This window comes from Nipponia nippon, unplaced genomic scaffold (assembly GCF_047370975.1).
Source record: "Nipponia nippon isolate SJK-2023a ecotype South Korea unplaced genomic scaffold, ASM4737097v1 scaffold_19, whole genome shotgun sequence".
In the NCBI taxonomy this organism is placed as follows: domain Eukaryota; kingdom Metazoa; phylum Chordata; class Aves; order Pelecaniformes; family Threskiornithidae; genus Nipponia; species Nipponia nippon.
In genome coordinates, this window is record NW_028262335.1 from 7906477 (window position 1) to 7929918 (window position 23442).

The 23442-nt window shown below is 44.2% G+C and overlaps 2 protein-coding genes across 15 annotated transcripts in view; one reads left to right on the forward strand and one right to left on the reverse strand.

Moving 5' to 3' along the window:
• LOC104008936 (putative glutamate receptor) lies at positions 1–14789 on the forward strand. 2 transcript variants are annotated; one of them, XM_087755090.1, is made up of 11 exons: positions 1–91; positions 2270–2380; positions 6094–6125; positions 8647–8706; positions 9498–9677; positions 10560–10786; positions 11647–11744; positions 12270–12487; positions 13016–13241; positions 13860–14107; positions 14653–14789. In XM_087755090.1, the coding sequence occupies exons 2-11, from the start codon at positions 2308–2310 to the stop codon at positions 14752–14754; spliced, it is 1464 nt and encodes a 487-aa protein (XP_087611216.1). In that variant the 5' UTR covers positions 1–91; positions 2270–2307; the 3' UTR covers positions 14755–14789. The 2 variants fall into 2 exon arrangements, with proteins under 2 accessions (XP_087611216.1, XP_087611217.1); XM_087755091.1 differs by having other exon boundaries at positions 11–91; positions 2273–2380.
• PANK4 (pantothenate kinase 4 (inactive)) overlaps positions 14435–23442 on the reverse strand; it is a 26676-nt gene continuing 17668 nt past the window's right edge. For 6 of the 13 annotated variants that reach the window (XM_087755085.1, XM_087755080.1, XM_087755081.1 and 3 more), the window contains 8 exons: positions 22198–22349; positions 20705–20760; positions 20070–20119; positions 18570–18677; positions 18057–18157; positions 17484–17552; positions 16703–16894; positions 14435–15794 (listed from right to left, as the gene is read on the reverse strand). In XM_087755085.1, coding sequence (XP_087611211.1) covers positions 15716–15794; positions 16703–16894; positions 17484–17552; positions 18057–18157; positions 18570–18677; positions 20070–20119; positions 20705–20760; positions 22198–22349 — 807 coding nt within the window. In that variant the 3' untranslated portion in view covers positions 14435–15715. Of the gene's footprint in view, positions 15795–16479; positions 16895–17483; positions 17553–18056; positions 18158–18569; positions 19279–20069; positions 20120–20704; positions 20761–22197; positions 22350–23442 lie in introns of those variants that run through there. The other 7 variants (XM_087755083.1, XM_087755084.1, XM_087755082.1 and 4 more) reach the window with 6 other exon arrangements.

Below are 23442 nucleotides of genomic sequence, written 5' to 3' on the forward strand. Positions count from 1 at the left end.
GTTCCAGCAGTTTCATTGTGCCTGGTCATCGAGTCGCTTCTGCTAGTCCCCAGGCAGGCAAACGGAACTAGGAGAGGCTGAAGGAATTGCTGTAAGTGCGCTACTGCCTTCAATCACTGCTGTTCTTGTTCTAGATGACAAGGATCAAAGCCTGTGTGCAACAGGCTGTCTCCTTCCTAGCTGATGGCTGTTCATCTTTTCCACTGCCGTTTTAATGCTGATGCCTTCCTTCAGCACTGCGTACAGAAGACTGAGCAGTAACGTTGTCTTTTTTGTTTATGTTTTGAAAGACTGAAAGCCGCCTGAGGAGGGAAAGCTGACTCTAGCAAAATAACTTTTTAAATCCTTAGTTTGTTTCGCTGTAAAGCCAGCATGAGAAAACTTTGTAGTACCTCCTCAGGTAGATGATGAATGGATATTGCAATGGTTAATTTAAGCAGTATCTAAGGAACTCTCTACACACTGGGAGGCACTAAACCCCGCTGCCCTCCCATTATTCTCTCTCTGACTGATTCTGTTTGTCCTTAAATGACTCTAGTACTAAATTAGAGTTAGGGAAGTGTATTAGCCTTTGCAAAAATTCTTTTTTGCACATATTTACACTCTGTTCTTTTAGACAGTCAGCAGCCAGTGTGTTAACGACTCTTTCTTTTCAAGGTGATGCAAGCAATATATTGCCAGCTCTGATTAGCTTTTTTTGAAGGAGGCCACTTGAAATCATTTTGTAGTGTGTACCAAATTGTAAGGAAAAAATAGCAGTAATTTACAGGTTAAATCTACTAGGAAAAATGCAGTTCCTCACTGGTTCAACCTGAAGACTACTGCTACTTTTCCTTTATGTGCCTTGGTGGGTGATTTAGCTGTTCAGTTCATGTGCTGCTCTGGCGACAGCTAACAGTAGCTACCACTTTGTCTATATTCTACAATTACTTTTTAGAAAGGGTAGCCGGATCCATAACTCAAATGTCGATCCTCTCCTTTGATCCTTTCACAAGGATCACAATATTCTCATTTTGAAGTATTTTTTACAACAACAACAACAACAGACAGCATTTACACTTAACCCAGAAAGAATCTTTTGTGTAAATTTTATTCACCTCTCTTATTAGGTGAAAAATGTAGAGAAAATGAGTGAGGGAAACTTCTGAGCTGTAACGTCGAGAGTTTTCACAGGAGCGCAGGTTTGGGGAAAGTTTCATAAAAGTTGATAAGGTTAACTGAAGCCAGTGTTTTCTGAGCATCAGTCAGAAGCAAGCAATACCATGTGTAGGATTTTTTTGCCTACATAGTGTCCTAAATGGTAAGTTTTCTTGCGCATTTTTAATATGATTTTTATAGTTTCTGGGGCAGTGGTGTCCTGAACCTCGTTTGACACTATGACGACAAATACAATCAAAAATATTGCAGCAGCTTGAGACTTAATATAACCTGGCATTGATTGTTTTTCATAGCTCTGTTGCTGTTTTACAATCACAAATGTACAATTATTTCAAGCCGTGCAGAAATTTTGTTGCAGAGTTTGAAATGAAAAAAGTTAATAAAACATGCTGGTTTTCACCCTCCTCCCCCTTACCCCTTTTTCCTTGTTCAGTTAAGCGATTGAGACGAAAGAGGGCTTCAGAAACAATTTCTCATGTCTTTTGGTGCAGGGTGAAACAGCTTGGTTTCAGATCATTTTGGAGCAAATGAAAACAAACACCTTTGTTTTCTGCAACCCAAATGGAAAATGAAATCAAGGTTTTGCTTTTAAGCCCCCCAAATGAGAACCTCCGGGAGAAGGTTGTTTTATTAGTGCCTCAACTGGCTACTGAAATGTCTGTAATAGCCCCTTCCCATTTCTCAGAGCAGAAGGGACCCGGGAGCAGTCCGGTTCGGTTCCTGCCTTCCCTCTCCCTTGCACCCATGAGTGTGTGCCGCCTCCAGCCCCTCGTTACTGCTCGCACCTACAGCTGCCTCCCCAGAGCCTGCACGCGGTTGTAGCACACCTCTTCTTGTGAGAGCGGACTGGAGGGGAAACAGTGCAACAGCCCGTGGATAAATCCACTTCATAGGTTGGTCGCATCCTTTTTGCTGCAGTGAAGCGTTCACCAGAATCTTTTCTTTAGTATTTGTTATGGCTGGTCTCCAAAGTGACTGTGTTTTCACCTGGAGACCTCTGTTTGAATTGGGACTCTTCAGAATGAGGTGCAGAAAATCCAGGACATACTGATTTTAACCCAGCAATGAGGAACTGTAAAACCATCTTTAACTACTTGCCTTTCATCTCTAGCAGGAAGTTTCCTTTAGACAGGAGATATTTCTGCTCCAATGGAGAAAGGTCTTCACTTCGTGTTCTGTGTGATCGCAACCACGCTGCTCCTGAGAGAATCAAGCCAGACAGGTGAGAAAAATGATCAAAAATGCTGGCTGCATCCAAATCTGGTTTTGTTCTTCTTTACAGAGTGTTAATTCTTTCAGTCTTTAACTGCTAGTGCTTACGTGATTTTGTCTTAATCTAAGAATTTGCTTTCGAATTGGTTATTAAGACATCAGCAGGGCCTACCTTGTTGTTACAGCTTGTGACTGTGACTTTATCCTGTTACGAGTGCTGTTACTAAGTGTCTTTGCTGCTAGAGTTGTAAATCAGATGACAGAGATCGGGGAAGATGAAAAAGCCTAGAAAAAGGGTGGTTAGGTGTCCATGAACAACACTGTTGTGGTTAAAGCTGCACTCTTTTGAGTCTATGGTCCCTTGAACTGCAGCAAGATACGCTGATTAACTTGTTCTTCTGTGAGTAATGTTTTCCATGTTACCTGTTTAGCCCCTCTGCTCAGGACATATTTTGGGAAGAAGAGGGGTTTTAGTGCATTGAAGTTGTCAGCTCTGTGAGTCCCCAGACTTTTTGTAGCCAAGGGGTACCACTACGTTCCCCCTGAAGCTCCTAAGGGACATTGCAGGAGCCTGCCAGGGACTTCTGCGCAGTGATCAGCCACTGACCACGCTTCGCTCTCCGTGTGAGGAGCTGGGGAGCTTGGTTTTGCACCTGAACAACAAATGCTATAGTTTCAATCTTATTGTGGCTTTTTGGTGTTCTATGCCTGGAGTCCAGACTCAGGCTAAGGAGTAGCTCGACCTTGCAAAATTACTGGGAGATAAAAATTGGTTCTCTGTTTAGAGACTTGGGAGAGCAACTTCACTTCCTCCACTCTCTCTCCTGTCCATCTCGCACACCCATCTCCTATCTACCCAGAGCTGGTAATCACATAGCTCTGGTAGCAGCAGTTCACCTCAGGTTACAGATACTTCAGTCATTTGCTTCTGTGATGATGGTCAAATTCTCTCATCCTGAATGTCCCAGTGTACTCCAAAACTGTAATCCACCTGACCCATCGCCTCGCCTTTAGTTCAGCGCTCTCTCCTGGTCACAAGCTGCAAAAGGGGAAATGCTGGCAAAGGATGCAAAGGCAAGGGGTACTAGCCCAGAGAGGGAAGATGGGGTAGAAAACTGGGGTGAAGTGGCCAGTTCTTAACAGCGCCACAAGCTTTTTCAACATGACCTGGCAATGTGCACTCGCAGCCCAGAAGGCCAACCGTGTCCTGGGCTGCATCCAAAGCAGCGTGGCCAGCAGGGCGAGGGAGGGGATTCTCCCCCTCTACTCTGCTCTTGTGAGACCCCACCTGGAGCACTGCGTCCAGCGCTGGGTCCCCCAACAGAAGAAGGACATGGACCTGTTGGAGCGAGTCCAGAGGAGGCCACAAAGATGATCAGGGGGCTGGAGCCCCTCTCCTATGAGGACAGGCTGGGAGAGTTGGGGTGGTTCAGCCTGGAGCAGAGAAGGCTCTGAGGAGACCTTAGAGCAGCTTTCCAGTGCCTGGAGGGGGCCTACAAGAAAGGTGGAGAGGGACTTTTTACAAGGGATAGGACAGGGGGTAATGGCTACAAACTGAAAGAGGGCAGATGTAGATTAGATACAAGGAAGAAATTCTTCACCGTGAAGGTGGTGAGGCACTGGCACAGGTTGCCCAGGGAAGTTGTGGATGCCCCATCCCTGGAAGTGTTCAAGGCCAGGCTGGATGGGGCTTTGAGCACCCTGCTGTAGTGGAAGGTGTCCCAGCCCACGGCAGGGGGGTTGGAACCAGATGATCTCCAAGGTCCCTTCCAACCCAAACCATTCTGTGACTGAAGTTAAGCAGGGAGTCATCTCCCATTAGAAGGCTAGGCATGCTCAGAGTAGAAGGGGTAAGGACAAGGCTGATTTTTGCAACCACAGTAATTTCCTGCAGCCACCGGCCTTTGGGGAGCAAGAGTGGAGGGATGAGCCGCTTTTCTTTGTCTTATGTTTTTGTAGACTCTCACAAAGGATTCTCACAATGAGGACTTGGCTTCTGAGAAGTGTCACTGCAATGAACTTTGAGTTAGTGCTGCAACTCGATTACTTATGGTCCTTTCAGGAGTTCTTACAATGGGGCTTTGAACAGCTGCATCCAGTGCCGCTGTGGGGGAGCTGAAGCCCTCAGTACAGGCTGTTTTCTTCCAAGAAACCCTAGCAGGTCTTCAAAAAGGAGCCTCAAAAAGCTTTTACTGGCTTTAATGAGTTTCTAAAGGGAGACAAGAGAACTCCTTTGTGAAGATTTCCAGCTCCCATGGAGAACTGTAGTGGAGAGGGAAAAAGCAGGTTTTGTTTTACAATAATGTAGAGTTCAGCACAAGGCCAGAAAATGCAAAACCAAAGAATGAATAATACATAATGAATGAATGTGTTGTTATATTTAATGAAAAACTCACAGCTTTTGCTTGAAAGAGTGAAAACACCCTACATTTTTTGTTTTATCTTGAGGGATTTTTGGCTTTTGCACTGTGAATTCTTTGATTCCAAGGAGCAATGCTGTGCACTTTCTAGAAAAAACATCCTGGGCAATTAATGAGTCATATATTGACACAATTGTGGTTTTAATCCAGCATCTCAATCATTGTAGTTTAGCTGTCGTGCAGCTGGGGTGGGATTGAGGTATTCTCCTGAATATTATGAAAAGGGAAGCTGTAGAGCAAATAATTTAACAGGACTTGTTAAAAGTCGCACAGCAGAGCAGAGAGTAGAACCCAGAAGCATGACCAACCTCAGTAATAGTACTTTTATGGGTGGATCTTGGTGTTTTTACCAAGGAAACTGAGGTGGATCTTGGTGTTTTTACCAAGGAAACTGAGGCATAGGAAGGCAAAGTAATACAGAAAAGGTCAATAGTGGTTTTGACAATTTGACATTTTGACATTGGATGTTCACTCCAATGCCATCTACAGGATTGCGCTGGTTCTCATCACACTTAAACTCTTTGCTGATTTTATGTACCTCCCTTACTCGCCATTCCTTGATGGGATGCAGAGAACAGGCAGCACGAGGCAGGCTTCCTGCTCCTTTCTTCAGTGCCGTCACTGTTGGTAACTGGGTTTGGTCATGGCCCTTTTGGAGGTTTTAATTTTCACAGGAATGAAAAGTCAGGGTGCTTACAATTTGAGGGGGGAATGGAGTAGGACGTGGTGGAGAAGGGTTTCTGCCCCAGGGGTTGCAACCCCTTTGGCTGCTTTGACAGTAGGAACCTGTCATTAGTGGGGAAGGGAAGGATAAGAAAACCTAGCATCTTGGAACGTAATGGTGATGAACTTCTGGTTGTTTACAGGGCTTTTCCTTAGGGATATAGACAAGGTTTTGCAGGAGTTAGGGGGAAATCTCAGTTGTGTGACGGAGCAGGAGAGATGGCTTTTCACCTCGTCAGGGAGGGCAATAAGGAAATAAGGCGATGGATTCTGCAGAATCCATTCCTCAATGTGTGGGTGACAGCCGTACTCATTAAGGTACAATTAGAACTTTCTGCAGCCTGAATCTGGCTGTGTCTGTTTCTGCTTCCATTGTTTCACACCAACGCTGTGCTGTGAGCGAGGAAACAGCCTTGACAAAACGCCTGCAAGTCAACTGCCCTGTGAGCGTGAGTCAAGGACAATCATTCCGTTTATTTAAGTGCAATATGAAATGGCAGTATGAAACTTCACTTTTAAGGAGCTGTAACTATAAACCCTGCAAGAACTTGATTTTGTCATTGTTTGGGTTTTTTTTCAGGAACTACAAGGAATGGTGGTGCTGTGAGTAAGGTATGTTTAAGTTCATTGGTGCAGAGCTACCAACGAAGGCATATGCGCAAAAGGTCTTACATTTTAAATCCAGAAATAGATGTGGTCATAGTGTGCAATGCTTTTAATCTGTGAAGAATTATTATTCTAAATACTACTTAAATTTAAATTTAAATACTATTTAAATTTATATTTTAAATACTTTTCATGGCGACTGATGGCCATTTCCAAGTCTGTGTATCTATGCTTTTCTTTTTAACTCAGTCTTTTGTCCAGAATTCAAAATTCAGTCATGCCCCAGGGAAGAATCTGCCTATAGCCCTGTCCTCATGGCTTATAGAATTTAAACCTCAGAATTATTCCATCACTTCTTAACATCAAAGAAAAGTCAGACATACAGAGATACCTTTATTAGTTCTTAGATGTGTGTTTTATTAGTTATTAGATGCGTGTTTTGTTTCCAAAAGTTTGCACTTAATATAAAAAGGGTCTGTGTGGGACGTAATTCCTCAGGCTTTAGAAGAAAGATGCCAAATGTCACTTAAAATCTAACCTGCTAGAACATGTATATATTCCCGTAGTGCAAGGCAGGATTTGTCCTAAAGACTTTCCAATCAAAAATGATGGGAGTATTGGTTATTGGGAAATGAAATTAATTGTCCAAACGGCATAGGTAGAGACAGACCTTGTGTCACCTGAATATCAGCTCACTTCTCAATATCAAAGCATGCTGGATGCCTGTCATGTGCCAAGAAGAGAGTTTTAGGGAAAGTCATGGAATTTCAATCAGTTTCAAATAGCATAAACCTCCAATTGTTGATTCCAGCCCTGAGAAATAAACACAAGGAAACAAAAAAAAAACAGGGAAATACATCTCAGCTCCCCTCTTGCCCTCCCCTCTTCCCGGTCCCCAGTCCCCTCGTTGCACGCGTTTTAGACTCCGTCCCTTTGGCGAGGCAGCAAGGCGGCACGGGAGATTGGGGTCAGCGCTTTGCGGGTCCTACTCATTTGCTCTGGTGCAGGTTCCTCCGCTGACGGCAGCCCCGTTACAGTTGTACCTCCTCCTGCGTCTCCTCTCTGTCCCTTTGGGGCGGCTCTTGTGCTTCGGCTCTTGCTTGGGGTGGATCTTCTTCTTTGGCCTTTCTCCCACCCCGCTGTCCCTCCTGCTCTGGTAGCTTTCTTATTTCTCCTTTGCCCCTGCTTGGGCAACTCTCCTGACCTGATATTGTCTTTTGTGTCTCTTCCTGCTCTAGCCTTGTCTCTCACGCAGCCATTACCACCCTTTTTTAAAGAAGTTTTTGCACAGGCACCATAAACTTGTCCGATTCATTCAGTTTTGGTGCACTGTGGGTCTGTTTTGTCAGCTTGAAAAGGCTGTGTCCAGCGCTGGGCAGTTCATGACCTCCTGCGGAGGTCACCCCGTGCCACCCCTACCTACCCTCCTGCTACCCAAACCCTGCAACTTTTGCCCAATAAAATACTCTTCTGGTATATTTACAAAAGTTGTAGTGTGTTGTTGAGATTTTTTTTTTAAGAACCACTTTGAAACCTTCAGTAATTAGTGGGTGAAGCCAGGCGAGAGGGATAGGCAAGGATTTTTTTGTCTTTTGTTTTATTCACCCTCTTGTTCAGTAGGCATAAATATTTTAAACAGACCTAAAAAGAAATGTGACTTTTTTGCTTTTATCTAAGAGCAAATTGTAGCTTATCTGGCAATAACAACATTGCTTCCAGAACACTCTGCATTAGGTAACTTCTGATGACAGTTTCAAAGACAAAGCTCATCCCTCAAATCCTTCCATTGGGAAGAGGGAATTGAAACAAGATCATTCAGCTCCTGGAAGAACTGGAGCTTCTTTTGCAGATCTTGCACTGCACATATATATAAATATATATATATATAAATACACACACGCACACAGATGCTCTCTCACTCAGTAGCAATATTATTGTGTAATTTTAAAATAAAGGGATACACTTAAGACCCACAAATCTTACAGAATTAGACTGCTTAACTGGCAAAAGCTTGAATTGCTCCAGAGTAGTACTGATCAGAAATCATCTTGAGCTGTGAGGACTCTGCAAGGTTGGAAGATGTACCCTCGAATTCAGCGTTCCGTGCAGAAGTGGACCCGGGTTTCCTCTGCTCCTCCTCGCAGGCTTCCTGCTGTTCTGTGTCTCCTGGAATTGCTCTCTAGTGAGACCTTAATTGGCCGCTGTTTTGTCAGCAACATGAATTGATCTCTTTGGGAGTACACAGTACTGTGTATCTGAAGAATTGTGACAACATTTAAAGTGATTTTTATTCAGACAAAGAATGCTGACAACACACAATGAAGTGAAATGCTTGTGATTTATTAATTAACGTTAGGGAACAGTGGTGGTGAGATTGCTGCCGTGTACAGGGGCAGATTTGTAGCTGGTTACACATGCGCACACACCCCCGACACCCACCCCAAGTCATAATGTGAGCCCCAGCTAAGTGAGGCCATGCCTGGGACTTTGAAATCCAATTATTTCTTCTTCATTTTTTGATTTGCAGGTCACTGACTCAAGGGGACCAGAAGAGGCTCTTCCAACTTTGACTGTCACAACAATCCTGGTAAGGCAGTGACACAACACTGAGAGTGGCTGGGAGATAGCTGGAATTATACTCTGCCTTTTTTTTCCACCCATATATTTGCAGGTGCTTTTTTGGGCTGTCTTTGACACTGATATCCCTGTTCATCACAGATAGTGGTTTTGGAGTGCTGCCTCAGTGGTGTAGAGGTGCAAGCTGTCTGTGGTTTGCAGTGGGAGGATGCGAGGGCTCTCAAAGTCAGCCCACAAAATGGACTTCTATAAATGACTGCTCTGCGAAGACAGCCAGGCCTCTTCACTCTGTTTAGCTACACCTAAGGGTTGTCATGTTACCTGGTTGTTGTTTCTGTCCTGCAGTGGAAATATGAAAAGATCACACGTGTGCAGGGATTAAAAACAGCCTATAAAAAAAAACAAAACCCAAACACATTACTACATGCACCATACAAGCAGGACTATTCAGAAGAGGCTGCAGCAGTAAATCTTCTGATTCTGTCAGGTTCTGCACCAGCATGCAACCCTCATCTGATGGGCAAATGAAACGTGTTTGGGCTTTTAGACTGAGAAGTGATTATCACTTATTTCTGTGGTACATGTGGCTTGCAGAATGCAGCTCTCCTGCTGGAGCTGTAGTCTATGACTAGTGGTGGCACGTGACGCCAATGAATCGCTTTCAAGTTGGGAAATGCTGTCCCCCCGATAATGTGGATAGAGGTCTTTGGGGAGGGTTCGCCAAGAAATGGTTTAATTCACTATCAGTTGCACTGCAGACTGTGGGAGCATGTAACTATGTATTTTTCCCTCAATACGCAGGAAGATCCTTATGTCATGGTGAGAAGCGCGGAACTGGAGGGATACTGCATTGATTTGCTGAAAGCACTTGCTGCAATGCTTCACTTCAGCTACAAGGTGAAGGTGGTGGGAGACGGGCAGTACGGTGCCGTCTCTTCCAGTGGGAACTGGACAGGGATGATTGGCGAGATTTTGAGACAGGTAATTTTCAATTTATATTTTTGACAAACTGCAGCTCTAGCAGGAAAGAACAGCACTATCAGCTCTTGGACTTCATTAGAATTTGCTCAGGGACTGAGCAACTTGGAGTCATTCTGCCTGTTGTGTAGAACTAATGAATAGCAAGACTTGTAATTGGTTTTGCCCTGCAAATATGGGAACTAAGGAACAAGGAGACAATGGCCATAGCAGGAGATCATCGTTACAACAAGGTGCTCCTGGTGCAGTGCTTGTCTTGTCTCAGAAGCTACCCAGTGTTTCTTTGTAGTCTGAGAGACTGCAGTCATCTTAGCTCACTAATGAAACAAAGATAATGGCTTTAGGGAAAACTTACCTTGAACTTAACCAGTAGGTGAAACTTGTCTCTTCCAGAATGGTAATGCCTTAGACTCCTCAAGGGGATGCTCGAATGCACATCTTAACCCATCATGTGCCATCCCCTGTGGCTAGCGTTCTGTCATCCATCAATAACGTTTGAATTAAGCCTTCTTTGCTCCTCTGAACTCAGTACTGTGTCCAGCTGTCAGTCATGTAGATGCTGCAGCCAGAAAAAGAAAGGAACATGCCTTCTGGTTTTGGTAAACAAAACCAGTGTGGTTCATGGTGCACAGCCTCAGCTTGTGTGTGTGATGCTGTAGCAGGAAACCAGGAGCCCCAGATGCCAACCAGCACCCCACTATGAACAATGCAAAATGGAAAACTATCCTGTTTTTTGGAGCTCGCAGTCTGGTAGCTGTCTGTTGACACAGAGAAGTGATTTGCCATGCAGGTATCTGCCCACTCAGCTGGGGAAGCATTCTATTTGAGTGACAGAAATCTTCAGGTCAGTTGGATGGTTGATTATTTTTTATCTCCATCTTATAGGAAGCAGACATTGCAGTGGCTCCATTGACAGTCACCTCAGCAAGGGAAGAGGTGGTCTCCTTCACCACACCATTCCTGCAGACTGGGATTGGAATCTTGCTTCGAAAAGACACCGTCTCTCAGGAGATGTCTTTCTTCCATTTCCTGGCTCCTTTCAGTAAGGAGACCTGGACAGGCCTTTTATTTGCTTATGTGCTGACGTGCTTCTGCCTCTTCCTTGTTGCCAGGTATAAAAGAATTTGTTTCACAGATTTCGTTCAAGTCAACTGCTTTCTCAGCTATGAAGAGATCTCAGTTTTAAAGTACCAGGGTGTATTTTGCTTTGAGGAACCTTCTGTACAGGTCCAGAACCAGGGCTAATAAAGCTTAAGTCACATCAGATTAAGACAGCATTAAGAGTAGGATCTCCCCACGAAGAGCACCGTATCTCTTGACGGGGATTACCTAGGGTTGCTAAAAGGACTCTGTGTTTGTACTTCAGCTCTTCTTTCTCACTTTTATGAGAGTTTGTTTTGAACTACGACCATGTTCCTACGTGCAGGTCTCTCTCCTGGTGTATTTTTACGCACCGTATCCTGCACTGACTTCTGGAAGAGATTCTCTCTGCCACCGCACCACCCCCTTCCCAGGAGATTCAGCTTTCTCCCCCTTTCTTGATTAGGCGGCACTGAGGCTCTCTGCAGCTGCAGTTTTGAACAGAAGCTCTGTTGCTGCTTTTCTAGTTTTATGCACAATCTTTATAGGTAAGGATTTGCTCCAAGGAGCAGCCTTCAGTCTGCTGTTACGGAACAGAGCCACTATTGCCAGTCAGGCGGGCCAGGGAGACTAGATTACGCCACGGCTCGGGAAGAAAGTGTCTGGCAAACCTGTGACTGGAGTCCCTGAGCCATCACTGTTGCAAACTACTTGAGGCATTGAGCAGGAGCACCTTCCTCTGCACTGGTTAAACTGGAACTGGGGTGAAGGAGGAGCTACCATGGAAGGAAAGGGCATTTCCAGGCTATCTGCACTGCTGCAGTCACACTGCAGGATTATTTGTATTTTTTTCCTCCTGAATGTCTGGTTTTATCCTGTCGTTTTCCCACAGACTGAGCCCCTGTGAATGGAATGAGCCAAAGAATGAAGAGAACCACTTCACCTTCTTAAATAGCCTCTGGTTTGGAGCAGGAGCACTTGCCCTGCAAGGTGAGCTGGGAGAACTGCAACAAGGAGGCTCTGGGAGCACTGTGGGGTTTTCAGCTGATTGCATATCCAGCTCTCATCTGTCTGTGACACTGGTGTGCTATCCTGGGGAGGGAAGACACCTGGCAACAGTAAAACTCCCAGTTTGGGGAATTTTGATTACAGACTTGTTGGAATCGTACAGGTGGCTGGGGCTTCAGTTGAGGAATGCGTATTTTCTGCTGTAACAACTGCCCCAGGGAATGTCAAGCTAACCATCGCACGGGTGCTTTGTAGAGTGGAGGTTTTTGTTGTTTTTCACCACTGACGTTGCTTCAGCTCTGCATTGCATGCAGTTTTGATGCAGTTCAAACCAGCCATAGCAAGTCTTTTCAGGCTCGTGTATTAAGTAGCTGCAGGGCAAGTTTTGCAGTTTGGCCTTTATTTAAAGGGAAGTCTTTAACTCAGGCTCACAGATCTAAAGTTCTTCACCTCTCTCTCACCATACATCACCTCCCATACGTTTTCTCGGCTCCTCTGGTCGTGCAGGCGTCACCCCTCGGCCCAAAGCGCTCTCTGTGCGGGTCATCGCTGCTGTCTGGTGGCTGTTCACCATCGCCTTGCTGGCTGCCTACATTGCCAACTTCACCGCCCTGCTGAGCTCTGGCAGCGAGCAGCTCCCAATCCAGACTTTTGAAGATCTTGTGAAGCAAAGGAAGCTTGAGTTTGGGACACTGGACGGCTCCTCTACTTTCTACTACTTCAAGGTGCAGAGAATCTCATTGTGCACATACACACGTGCCATAGAACTGCTAAGCTGGGGCCAAGTGGTCTAGTTCAGGCCTAAGGGTCCTGTAATACTTCAAATAACGTGATTGGTATCTGATGTTTTGTTCATCTCTTTTTCCACCTCTTCTCGGAGAGAAAAGCATGCAGAGGACTATATTTTTATAGAGTATTCTCTTCTAAGAAGGCGATGCTAGTCCTCAGGGGTTATCCGTGTGTACCTTGAACAGGAGGACTGACGTAGGTCATTTCTGGGTACATTAACTGGACGCCTGCGAAGGTTGTTTTTGGCGGGGGGAGGGAATATTTAAGACTTATATCCCTGTAACACTGTGCATTAGAGAGGAAATCCGTGCTAACGGTATGCTGGTTTTCAGCACGGAGGGCTCAAAGGGCAATGATTTAAGTATTCATTCTCCCAATTTTTTTGCAATCATTGCACATATATGCAGATTTTTTTGGATGATTGTTTTACACTTCAGTTTGACACTTGGATTTTTGGGCTGCAGAATTCCAAGAATCCTATCCATCAGATGATCTATGAATATATGGACAAGAGACGAGACTACGTGTTAGTCAAAACCTACCAGGAAGCGGTTCAGCGCGTGATGGAATCAAACTACGCCTTTATTGGTGAATCCATCTCTCAAGACCTTGCAGCTGCCAGGCACTGCAATTTGATCAGGGCCCCTGAAGTTATTGGAGCCCGAGGATTCGGCATTGCCACCACCCAGGGTTAGTCACCGTGCACCGTTTCTGTCCCCCCTCTCCGCTTGCATTTCATGGGTCTGAAGTAGCAGACTGACAGAGCAGAAAGCCTGCCATAGCCAAGTCCTGAAACTTGCGCACAGTTCTGCATTAACACCAATAACCTAGTGTGAACAAACTGGTAACCTGCTAGGCAATGTTGTCGTTCTGTAGATGAATTATCACTAGCACTTACCGACTCTTACTCTGAACTGCAAAAAATGCCAACTCTCAGGGGTGTCACTGGTTCCTGTGGGGTTTTTGGTTTGGTTTTGCCTCGGTCCCAGTAACGCAGAGCTCCTGGTGCAGTTACAGGTAGACAGTTTGTTCTCTTGTGGAGCATGACTGCTTGTATTTCTCAAAGCACCTTCACTCTGTCGTTGCTCTGCAAGTATTGTCATACCTCTGTGGGCAGGACGGGAACGGCTGTGAGCCAAGAGAAGCGCTTGGCTTAGCCTGTTGCGTTCTGTCTGCAGAATGACCATCTGACAGTTAGGAAGCAGCACCCAGCTGAGCCCGTGTGGTAGCAGAGCAGCGGGTTGCTTAAAAATGTTATAGTGGCTGTGATCTCTGCCATGCTCTTCTCTTTCACGCTACTGCTGCCAGCATCCCTGTGGACCAAGAAACTCTCCATTGCTGTCCTCAAACTGCGGGAATCAGGCGATCTCGACAACTTGCGTAACAAGTGGTGGGAGACCAGTTGCCTCCACAAAAGTAGAGAGCGATGGAGTCCTCTGCAGCCGCAGGCTCTGGGCGGGCTCTTTCTTACCCTTGCGATTGGCCTTGCCTTGGGAGTGATTGCAGCTGTGGTGGAGCTGTCAAACAGGAGCAGACACGCCGCTGGGCACGTAAAGGTAGGGGACGGTTGTTATCGCCTGTCTGCTTCCCTGCGTCCCACCCGCTTCGCATGGACAAGCTAGGCAGCGGCGCTCCGCTGTGCCGTGCTGATTCCCATAGGGATCTTGCTTTTTCTAAGGAAAGCAACGTGGTGTGGGGAGGGGGGAAGGCATGCTCTGTGTTCACTCTTTAAAGCACTGAGATTTCATAGCTTGGGCTGTGTGAACAGGCTAACGATAATAAAATACTCCCCACCCCCAAAATATTAAGTAGAAACATATACTGTAATTCCTAGGCAGCCAAACTGCATTCCAGTAGGCTGAGTGTGTACAGAGGACAGTAAATCATCGATAACAAGTTTATTCTCAAGTATGGCTATTCTTAAAGTCATTTGACAAGCAGGAAACACATGTAAACGAAACTGCACTAGTATCTGAATGTGCACCCTGGTGTTCCCGTTCTCGCTCCATCCACTCCAACGGATGGGTTGTGCAGACTTAAGAGGTGGACTCTGTGACACAGAACAACTCATCCCCTTGTTGCCTCCCCTTGTGTTTTTCAGAAATCTTGTTGCTCCGTTTTCACAGAAGAAATGTGCACTCGTCTACGTATAAAAGAAAATACAAGACAAAGCCAGGAGACTTCAGGGAGGGCTAATGCTTAAGAAATTTTGCCTAAGGAATGGGCACGTATTAGGTTTATACCATACATATTTCATAGGAACTACATCACTGTAGAAAGATGTTTTTCTGCAAGTCTAGAGTGTTAGTTTTCTAATTACAAACACACACAGAGAGCACTTCTGGAGCTGGATACAGAAGAAAATTAAGTGGCTTGGAAGAATTTAAATTGATAAGGGATAGAGTGTAACTGTTAAAAATCAGGGAGGTTAACAACTTGGTAAATAAAGTTGAGATGGCTAAGATGGTGGATCCATATTTAGTTTAGAAGTTTACTATGTAAGTACATGAATGCCCGTAGGAGTAAGTGACTTGGGATAGGTTAATATGAAGCCTCTGCTTATTAATTGCAGTATGAGGTACAATCTTGAAAATTAAAGCTCTCATCTGACTGTTCCAATCAAGAACAACTTCTTCAACATCGTAGTTATAAATAGACTGTACTCTTCCCCTCTTCTAAGCAGAAGATGCTGGTCACTGTGAAGGTCATTTCTGAATCAGAAACGACAGTACTGTTGCATAAACTCCAACACGCAGGACTTGACTTAACTGCATTCTCTGCAGTGGCCGAAAGCCCGAGAACGGGAGACCTTGCAATTAAGGAGCTACCAGACTTAAGAAGTGCAAGACATGGACTTGTCCTTTGTCAGCTTCCCATCATAGGGTAAGGTTCCCTGTTCAGCTATAGAGGATCTTTTGTCCCAGTTAACCTGATCAAGAAGTACTTAGGAAGAAGATTGATAGTTGAAATCCAACAGTACTACAGCCTGACGTTTGGTGATCAGAGGATTCAAACAAAGTACACGTTCACCAGGCAAGGGTGAGGCAGTGCGTAACGGTGTTTTGCATTATTCTCTTGCTCTCAAAGAATCATCTTTGAAATTCATGGGGAACAGTTAGCTCAGCTGCATATTAAATAGTTTTCTAATTAAGCTGTTTTTCATTTCAGACCTGGAATGACTGATGCATGCACATGCTGGTTTGCAAATTCATGGTTAAATCACTCCATTTATGTACTGCACATCTGACGGAGGGGAAAAAAAGCAAATTCAGTTACTTGGAAATGGCTTTAACTGCTCTGCATGAACAAAGAGACTAATTCCTGTCAGTCCCAGCATTAAATAACTGAAGGCAACAGAAACTAACAGGCCCGTGACGGGAAAATAGCCGGGTGTTTCTGAATGCAGCAGTACACATTCACCGTGAGGGTAACTTAGTGAGGCTCAGCTTCCAACTACTGCTACGGAATTTAGTATAGGTGCAGAACTCCCCTCCCACCCAACGGTTAGCAAGAACAAGCAGTGAAAGCAATAGGAGTTACGAGTTCTCCCAGCTGTGGGTAAACTAGTGCTGTTCGCTTAGCGGCTATGCGCTCTCGACAGTTGTATTTCAAGTACAGCTTAAGCAATGGTGGTTAGCTTAGAAGGCGGATCAGTCCTTCAATCAAATTAACTGCAAAGAGCATGAAACGTTTTAGGTAAGTTTAAAAGCTGACATGGAAAATGCAATGTCAGATTCACTCAGCACTTTAAAAACTATTTGGTATGTGCCATGTCATTGCTGGCAGAGTAGGCAGAGATGTATAAAAAAAGGTTTCATTGACATTTAAATATATTTCTATATGAATGTCTCACAGAACAAAAAAATAAAGTCTTTTCATCACAAATACTGCAGCATTAAAATAAACACTTACCAAAATAAACAATGAGTGATATACATATATATATTTGAGTGTGTATACTATAGAGTGAATCGTATTGTTGCTTTTTAAGTCACAAAAGCACAATATAAATACGGAATTTCCTGTGACCTCTTTTCCCTGTTGTAATAAAAATACATTCTTTACAGTTAAAGTAAAACTAGTGCAAGTCCATTCTGCTGCTCCTGTTCCCCCAGCTGACCGATACGCATCATTTACATGGCACTTCATACTTAAAAATGACACTGAAAATTTTCCCTCCGAGGCGATCCGCAAGCCAGGAGTTTTTGATAACGGCAAGCTTGAGGCTCTCACAGTTCAAAGCCGCGTAGTAATTTGTGTGGATGGCGCGCCCCATGCCTTCGATGATAACCAAGTCTGTCTGCCGTTCTCTGACCAGCACAGCCAAGCCTTTATCCAGCCGGCTGAAACGAGAGGTCTGGTTTAGAAACAGTCATCCTGACACACGTGACACATCAAAGGCAGGCTGTTCTAAGGGCTTTATCGTTTACATAAAACGTGGCGGGGTATGGAATTTCGGATGGAATTACTGATGCCAATAAAGAGGAACACCTTAAATCAAAGGAAATGAGATTGAAACGTAGTTTTAAAAGCTTCATAAATGCATGTGGAATTGGGATTTCCCAGAAAACACAGGTAAGTTCTGTCTCCAATAGAGAAACTCCTTAAAAATAAATAGGTTAACAACACGAAATGCTGCTGCTCGTCAAGTGGATTTCTTGGTCACATGCAGGATTTTACGTCATCCATAACTAAGCTGCTCCTGAAGCTGACCCTGCGTCACTGCTGACCACAAGTGTGATCAATAAGACGTGCAACAACGAGTAAGGCTCGATCACTATTACAGGGCTGTAAATCCAGACTAAGCAACTCGTAAGGGTTTTGCAAATGTGATTCACATCAGGAAAGGCGGCTGAGATACTCCAGAGCTAAGCCTCTGAGCATCCTGCAGCTGATGGAGACAAATAACAAAGTGGTGCTTTGCCGATATACCTTAGATCTAGGCACGGAGAACTCGAGCCTGTCTGCACCAACAGCAGCTTCTCCTCCCTCAGTGCAGATCTTGATTTAAAAAAAAAAAAAGACAATGTTAAACAGCTACCTCAACAGGGTCATGCAAACCTGGTAAGCAGCCAGACGACAATGAGTATCTAAGCTCTCTTTGCAAAGGCTTCTTTTCCTGCTAGGACTTCACCAAGAAACACAATGTTTCCTTGAGGAAAAGGATCATTTAGGTGGCTGTGTATCCTCTACTGGGGATACTCCAACTGTGAAATAGATGGATTTTCCTCTATTCTTTTTAACATAGAAAATGTATGTTTTAGTAGCTTGAGTGCTTAGCAGGGAAGACACAGACCAGAAATGTAATTATGGGTGTTCACAAAAGATCTGATTTCTAAATTTTTCACCTTAATGAACGTAAATGATCTGCCTTAGCTTACCTCCAGGTTGCAGATTTCAGACACTAATAAACACAGTTAAATATGAACTAAGTCTGTACCAAGGAACTTGCTTTTTCCTTCTACGTATCGTATGACACGTAACGAAGGCTGGTTATATGCTTACTGAATAACTGGATCCATTGCTGCTATCCGTTCAGTAACGATCAGGGACTCGCTGTAGGTGACATCATTTAGGGCAGGGCCAGAGTTACAAGCCAATATAACCTGAGGTAAAGATGTCAGAAGAGTTCACCAATTAATGCAGTTCACACATGGCGGCAGAGCCGCTCCTCTGTTTAAAAATCACCATTGCCCGACGTGTTTTACAAAGGAGGGAACGCAAAGAGAAAGGCTGGAGCCCCAGTCCTCGTCTCCCCTCAGTTAACCAGCGATATCGGGTCTTTCGACATTACAGACCCTTGTTCAGCAAACTCGGGTCTGACAGAGGCGGGCTTGGCTTTGCTGCCTCTCACAGCCTACTTAAAGTCAGACTCTGGAGTCCCAGGGATTTGGATTATTCCCAATTTAGGTGTTAGCAGCCAGGCTGGTAAAGCGTACTGCTGGTGGGTAGTTACCAAACCTCTCCCCAGTTACCAAAGCTCCATTACATAGTGAATTCACGGTGAAAACCACTTACCTCTGTCCCTCTAGACAGCAGCTCTCTGACAAAAGGAAAGACTCCTAAAATTATGTCTATTCCACTGTTATCTGCGAAAATTAAGGCACATTTATGAGGGGGACCCTCCTGTAAGAGAAAACCGATGTATTCAGGATTGAGTTCACAATTCATTTCAGTGAAAAGCGTGTGTTATTTAGAAGAACTCACTTGCAGACCCCACATTTCATACCCTTAAATGACTGGCAATTTTGGTTCTCAAGCAGCAGCATAACTCATCAGAACATCACCTACCCTCGATCTTAGAAATCGGTTTCCCTAACATCACTGTCTTTGCACGGTTACCTAAAACAGCCTTTAGTTACTTTACTTTGTTTGAGAGAGGGCTTTCAAACGCCATTAGCGAAGCCTACACCTGCCAGTTACGGCCATGCCTAACTCCAGCAGCTCTGAACGGGAAGGGCGTTCAGAGGCTTCTGAACCGCGGGCCGCCAGGCCTGTGATCCTGCTGGCGGGAGGCGAGGCCCTGGCTCGCGTGTGGTTATGCCGTGCAGCTGGGGAATACCAGTCTCCAAAATGGAAGCAGCAGCATGGGCAGCTGCCTACGTGAACGCGCTGGTTTTCAGGGTGAACCTACCTTTGTGGCTGTTTTAAGCTAGCATGCTGTAGGGTGAACAGGATTCCCTTCTGCCAGGAAAGGGCAGGATGGACTGCTGGGGGCAGTGACATCCTAAAATGAAAAGATATTTCCTATTCTCCATTAACCTTTTAATTTGCTCTAAATCTGAAGTTATGAAACTTAGTTCACTCCAGTTCATACCAGCAGAAGAATTTTTATAGTGAACAATGCTTAATTCCTAATAAAAAACTGTCAGGACAGTGCTTGAAGTTCCTTAATTATCACTGCTATACAAGATAGCTGATACGTTTGTTTTAAGATGTAATACGTAATGATTTCTCATAGTCTACGCATACCAAACCTTTTTGCTATCATTTCCAACATAGAGACTTACACAAAGAAACAAAAGCTTTTCAATTAACCTTAATTAAACAGTAATAGAGATCACAAGGGCAAAAAAAGCTTTGCTAATTGATAGGTTAATTACTTTCAGCAAGCTCCTAAATCCATGTTGCTCTTAGGCTGGGTACTTAGATGGAGGAACAAGCCATTTGCACCCAAGGTTTCAAAGTTATGGGGCTGGCTGTATGGAAATAAGTGCCCTGGGACAGAAGGGCCACGGTATGGTCGCTTTGGAACAGCTCTGACAGCGGCCGCGTTCCAAACGCTGCAGTTTCCGAAGGAATTCGGCCAAGAAGCTTGGTAAGTAACGAAGCGTCAGGCTAATTCCCTTTATTCCTTTCTTTATGGTAAGGCTGCTGAATTACTGGTACTGTGTTAGCAGAGTTTGAGTTGTCTGAACAGAGGTCTGTTAAATCTGTTAAAACCCCAAGATTAATAAGGTGATTTTATGATGAATGTATTTAATCACTCAATGGTTAGTGACAACCGTGGAGTCGTACCTTCAGTCGCTCTAGCCACTGGCTGTAGGAGTCTTCTAACCAGGGACGCTCTGTGTCACAGACAAAAGCACGTTAGCGTTTCTTTGGGGCAAGCAGTACTTCTGTACATCATGAAAAGCAGGTGGTGCCCCTGTGCAGATGCTTCAGCATTAAAGTATTTGAGCTCAGGTTTTGAACGCTAAACGTGTAGATTCAAGGAGTTCCTGAGCTCTTAATTATGGGAATAGCTCAATTACAGCAGTCTTGAAATGGAATTTTCATAATACAGCAATGGAATCATGCAAGCTGGCTATCGTAACGACTCATCCCAGGATGGATGGTGTCGTACGTCCCAGGACACGATCTCCTTGACAGGATTGGAACAGCTATGGAAAATAGCATGGGCAAGCTAGTCTGAGTATCTGTGCGGCTAAGACTTCTGTTCAAGGAGGGAGGTTTCCAGATTTCGATTCCTTTGGAACACAAACAGGAACATCCCACCGAAACTCCGTGGCCTGTTTCCGATAACCCTAGCAGGTACTAATGATTTCTTGTCATCCGGGCAGCAGAATTGCCCCAATAAACACATTCACACTCTCCTCTGCTCTCACATTAACACACTCCACTTCCAACCACCACCACAGATCTCCCTCTACCTTGTAGCTTTGACTTGGCTTCTTCAAATCCAAATTGTGGCTCAGATTCCAGAACACTGTATCAGAAGAGAAATAAAGGGTACGCAGTTAAGCAGCTTCATCTCCCGTAAATATAATTCAAACATTTCTTTAGCAGGTGGTCAGCAATTTTATTGCATCAGTTATAATGGGGAGTGTGAATAGGTCCAGCGACTGAGAAACAGATACTTTGTGCTTATGTTAAAAACAAAAGGCTCAGATGTACATTAAATTAGAGTTCTTACGCTAAAAGAAAAAGGCGTCAGCAATACACAAGTGTTTGCAGGCATTAGACTGCAGGCAAAAAAGAAACCTTTTGGTCTGCAGACCACCATGAAAATGTAGTCACGATCTAAAATATCTGGGTGGTAAAACGGTGCTTTACAAAGTCTAATTTGAAGATCGGGCTACAAAAGTTTTTTTAAAGTTGCACCTGCGTGGGGAAAAAAAGGAATTAAAATAACCAGATACAGGTTTTAAAAGCTACTGCTATTGGCTACGTGTGATGAGGCTTTAGCTAACGAGATGGCTGGATTCTAAGCTGTCAGCTAAACTACCACACCATCGGGGGAATGCTGGCCAGCCACGTCTCCTAAAGCTCCTGAAATCTAGGACTACGTGACATTTAACTCCGTCTTGGTTCCTTCCTTCGTGAGAGCTACACAACACGAGTGGCACATGGACGAACGGCTCTAACTGGTGCCAGTTTAGGTTTCTGGTTGTGGGCAAGATCAGAAGTAACACAAGACCAAGAACGCCCACGTAGCCTTCAAGCACCTTGTTTTTAATGGACTTGATTTAATCAGAGGGAAAACTCCTCCCAGATGCAGAAAGGGGAAGGAAGGGCTGAATGGCAGCTGTAAAACAGCGTCCCTCTCCCGTGCTCTTGGATCTGTATGACCAGGCCCACAAAAAGAAAGGCCTAGAATTGAAAAGTCAAAAATATTTCAAGACTGTTGGCATTAATATCCTCAAATGAATTCATGGCTGCTGACAAGGTATGAGGAAAAAAGCTCTCCCTATAGTGATAGAAATGTATGTTGATCAAAACTAATTAGTATTTAGTCATCAAAAGAGAGCACCCGATGTAACTCACAGCCCGCTGAATATATACTGCGATATCAGGACAACGGGAGGTTGCAGAAAAATAGCGCATTTCCTATTCTAGGAACAGAGTACAACACACACCCCAAAGCAGTGCTAATAACAACGCTACAAGCAAAGCAGCCAGAATATTAAATATGCTGTCGCTTAATTCAAACATTCACAGTGACGTGTCTGCCAGATTTCAAGGGTGGAAATGTAAACTTTCCCGCACCACAACAATGCTTGTGAATAAACAACCAACATTTGATTAAGATGAAATACAAACTACAATTAAAGTTAGATTGGTGCACTTTATTTTTTTTAAAAAAGAAAGAACAATTGAATATTCTGTATCTTAAAAGGGTGCTTTTAAAATATTTAACACCTACTCTGAGACTGCTTTTGCTCCCCAGTCAAAGACATTCCCCGCAAGAAGTCCTTTCACCAGAGCAAACTGCCTCTCCTCCCAGCCTAATGAATCCAAAGATTCGATTACGCTTTGAAAACATTTTAAGGCTATGCCATTTTCTTTCTGCTTTACCTGTAAGAAAGACATGAAACATTGGATTTATAGACAAAAATTTCTTACCCCTCATTGGTTGTCTCAGTCCCAAGACCACGTTCAAGCATTCTCCTCTACGTTCATGGCCTCTAATGGACCAACAAGTTACTGTTATCAGCATGCTTAGTAGCGACAAGAAAAAAGTTTCCTGGGATTCTAATAAAAAGTTTCATTAGTGCTAGGACAGGATTTGTAGCCCAAGAATTCCTTTTCTTAATAAGTTAGAGGTGCAATAGATCTTGAGCAGATTGGGGAATGGGAGAGTGGACACACAAAAACTTTTAGTAGCAACACGATCCATCGAAGCCGGGTAATTGCCACGAGAACCTCGCCGCTACGAGCTTTACAAAAACCAGAGAAGATTTTTTTGATTTTTGCATCAAGAGTTTCATCATCCCAGATGCTCAGAAGCTCTTGAGTTTTTTTCTCTGCTTCTGCCTCCAGTGAGATCAGTGTTACATAGCTAGTTATCTTAAAAAAGAATTTAAAAGTGATACTGGCTTCCATCTTTACACCAAGATCTTTTCTTGGCAATATCTTGTCTGAATTACCCAAAAGCAAACATAAGTAAAAGCCACCTCACTTATTTTTTTACCTCTTTCTTAGAGTGAATGTAACATCTGACAATACAGCTAGGGAGAACTTCCTACGTACTTTGTAGAAATATATCGAGGGTCAGGAAAAAGCCTCTAACCAGACACCGGCACTGTTGTTATTTATATCCCCGCACAGACAAGTGGCGAGGATCAGCCCTACAGAAAGTTATTTTTGAGAAATACCGACTTCCCATGTCCTCTCCCCCGACCATATTATGTTACAGAATAAAATACAAAGAGTAAACAGCTGCACGATGGCACCATATATTTTTAAGAGTTAGAGATTGTGCAGTCAATCAATCCAGAGGCAGTACGTAGGAAAGCAGCACGGTTTGGTCTAAGGACAGTTGGCCTCAGCAAGTACGGGAATGTGTGAAGGTTTGTTTTTTGTTTTTTTTTTTTTCAGGCCTTTTTTGGCAGTGATGAGGGGGGAGGATGACTATCTCTCTGAGAACACCCCCCTTCCTTTTCTTTCC

Excerpts from the sequence above, each read along its gene's own strand:
- LOC104008936 (XM_087755090.1), top strand. The coding sequence starts at position 2,308 with ATGGAGAAAGGTCTTCACTTCGTGTTCTGTGTGATCGCAACCACGCTG. Across the intron at positions 6,126-8,646 it reads ATGGTGGTGCTGTGAGTAAG|GTCACTGACTCAAGGGGACC; the intron begins GTATGTTTAAGT and ends TTTGATTTGCAG. Across the intron at positions 8,707-9,497 it reads TGACTGTCACAACAATCCTG|GAAGATCCTTATGTCATGGT; the intron begins GTAAGGCAGTGA and ends CTCAATACGCAG.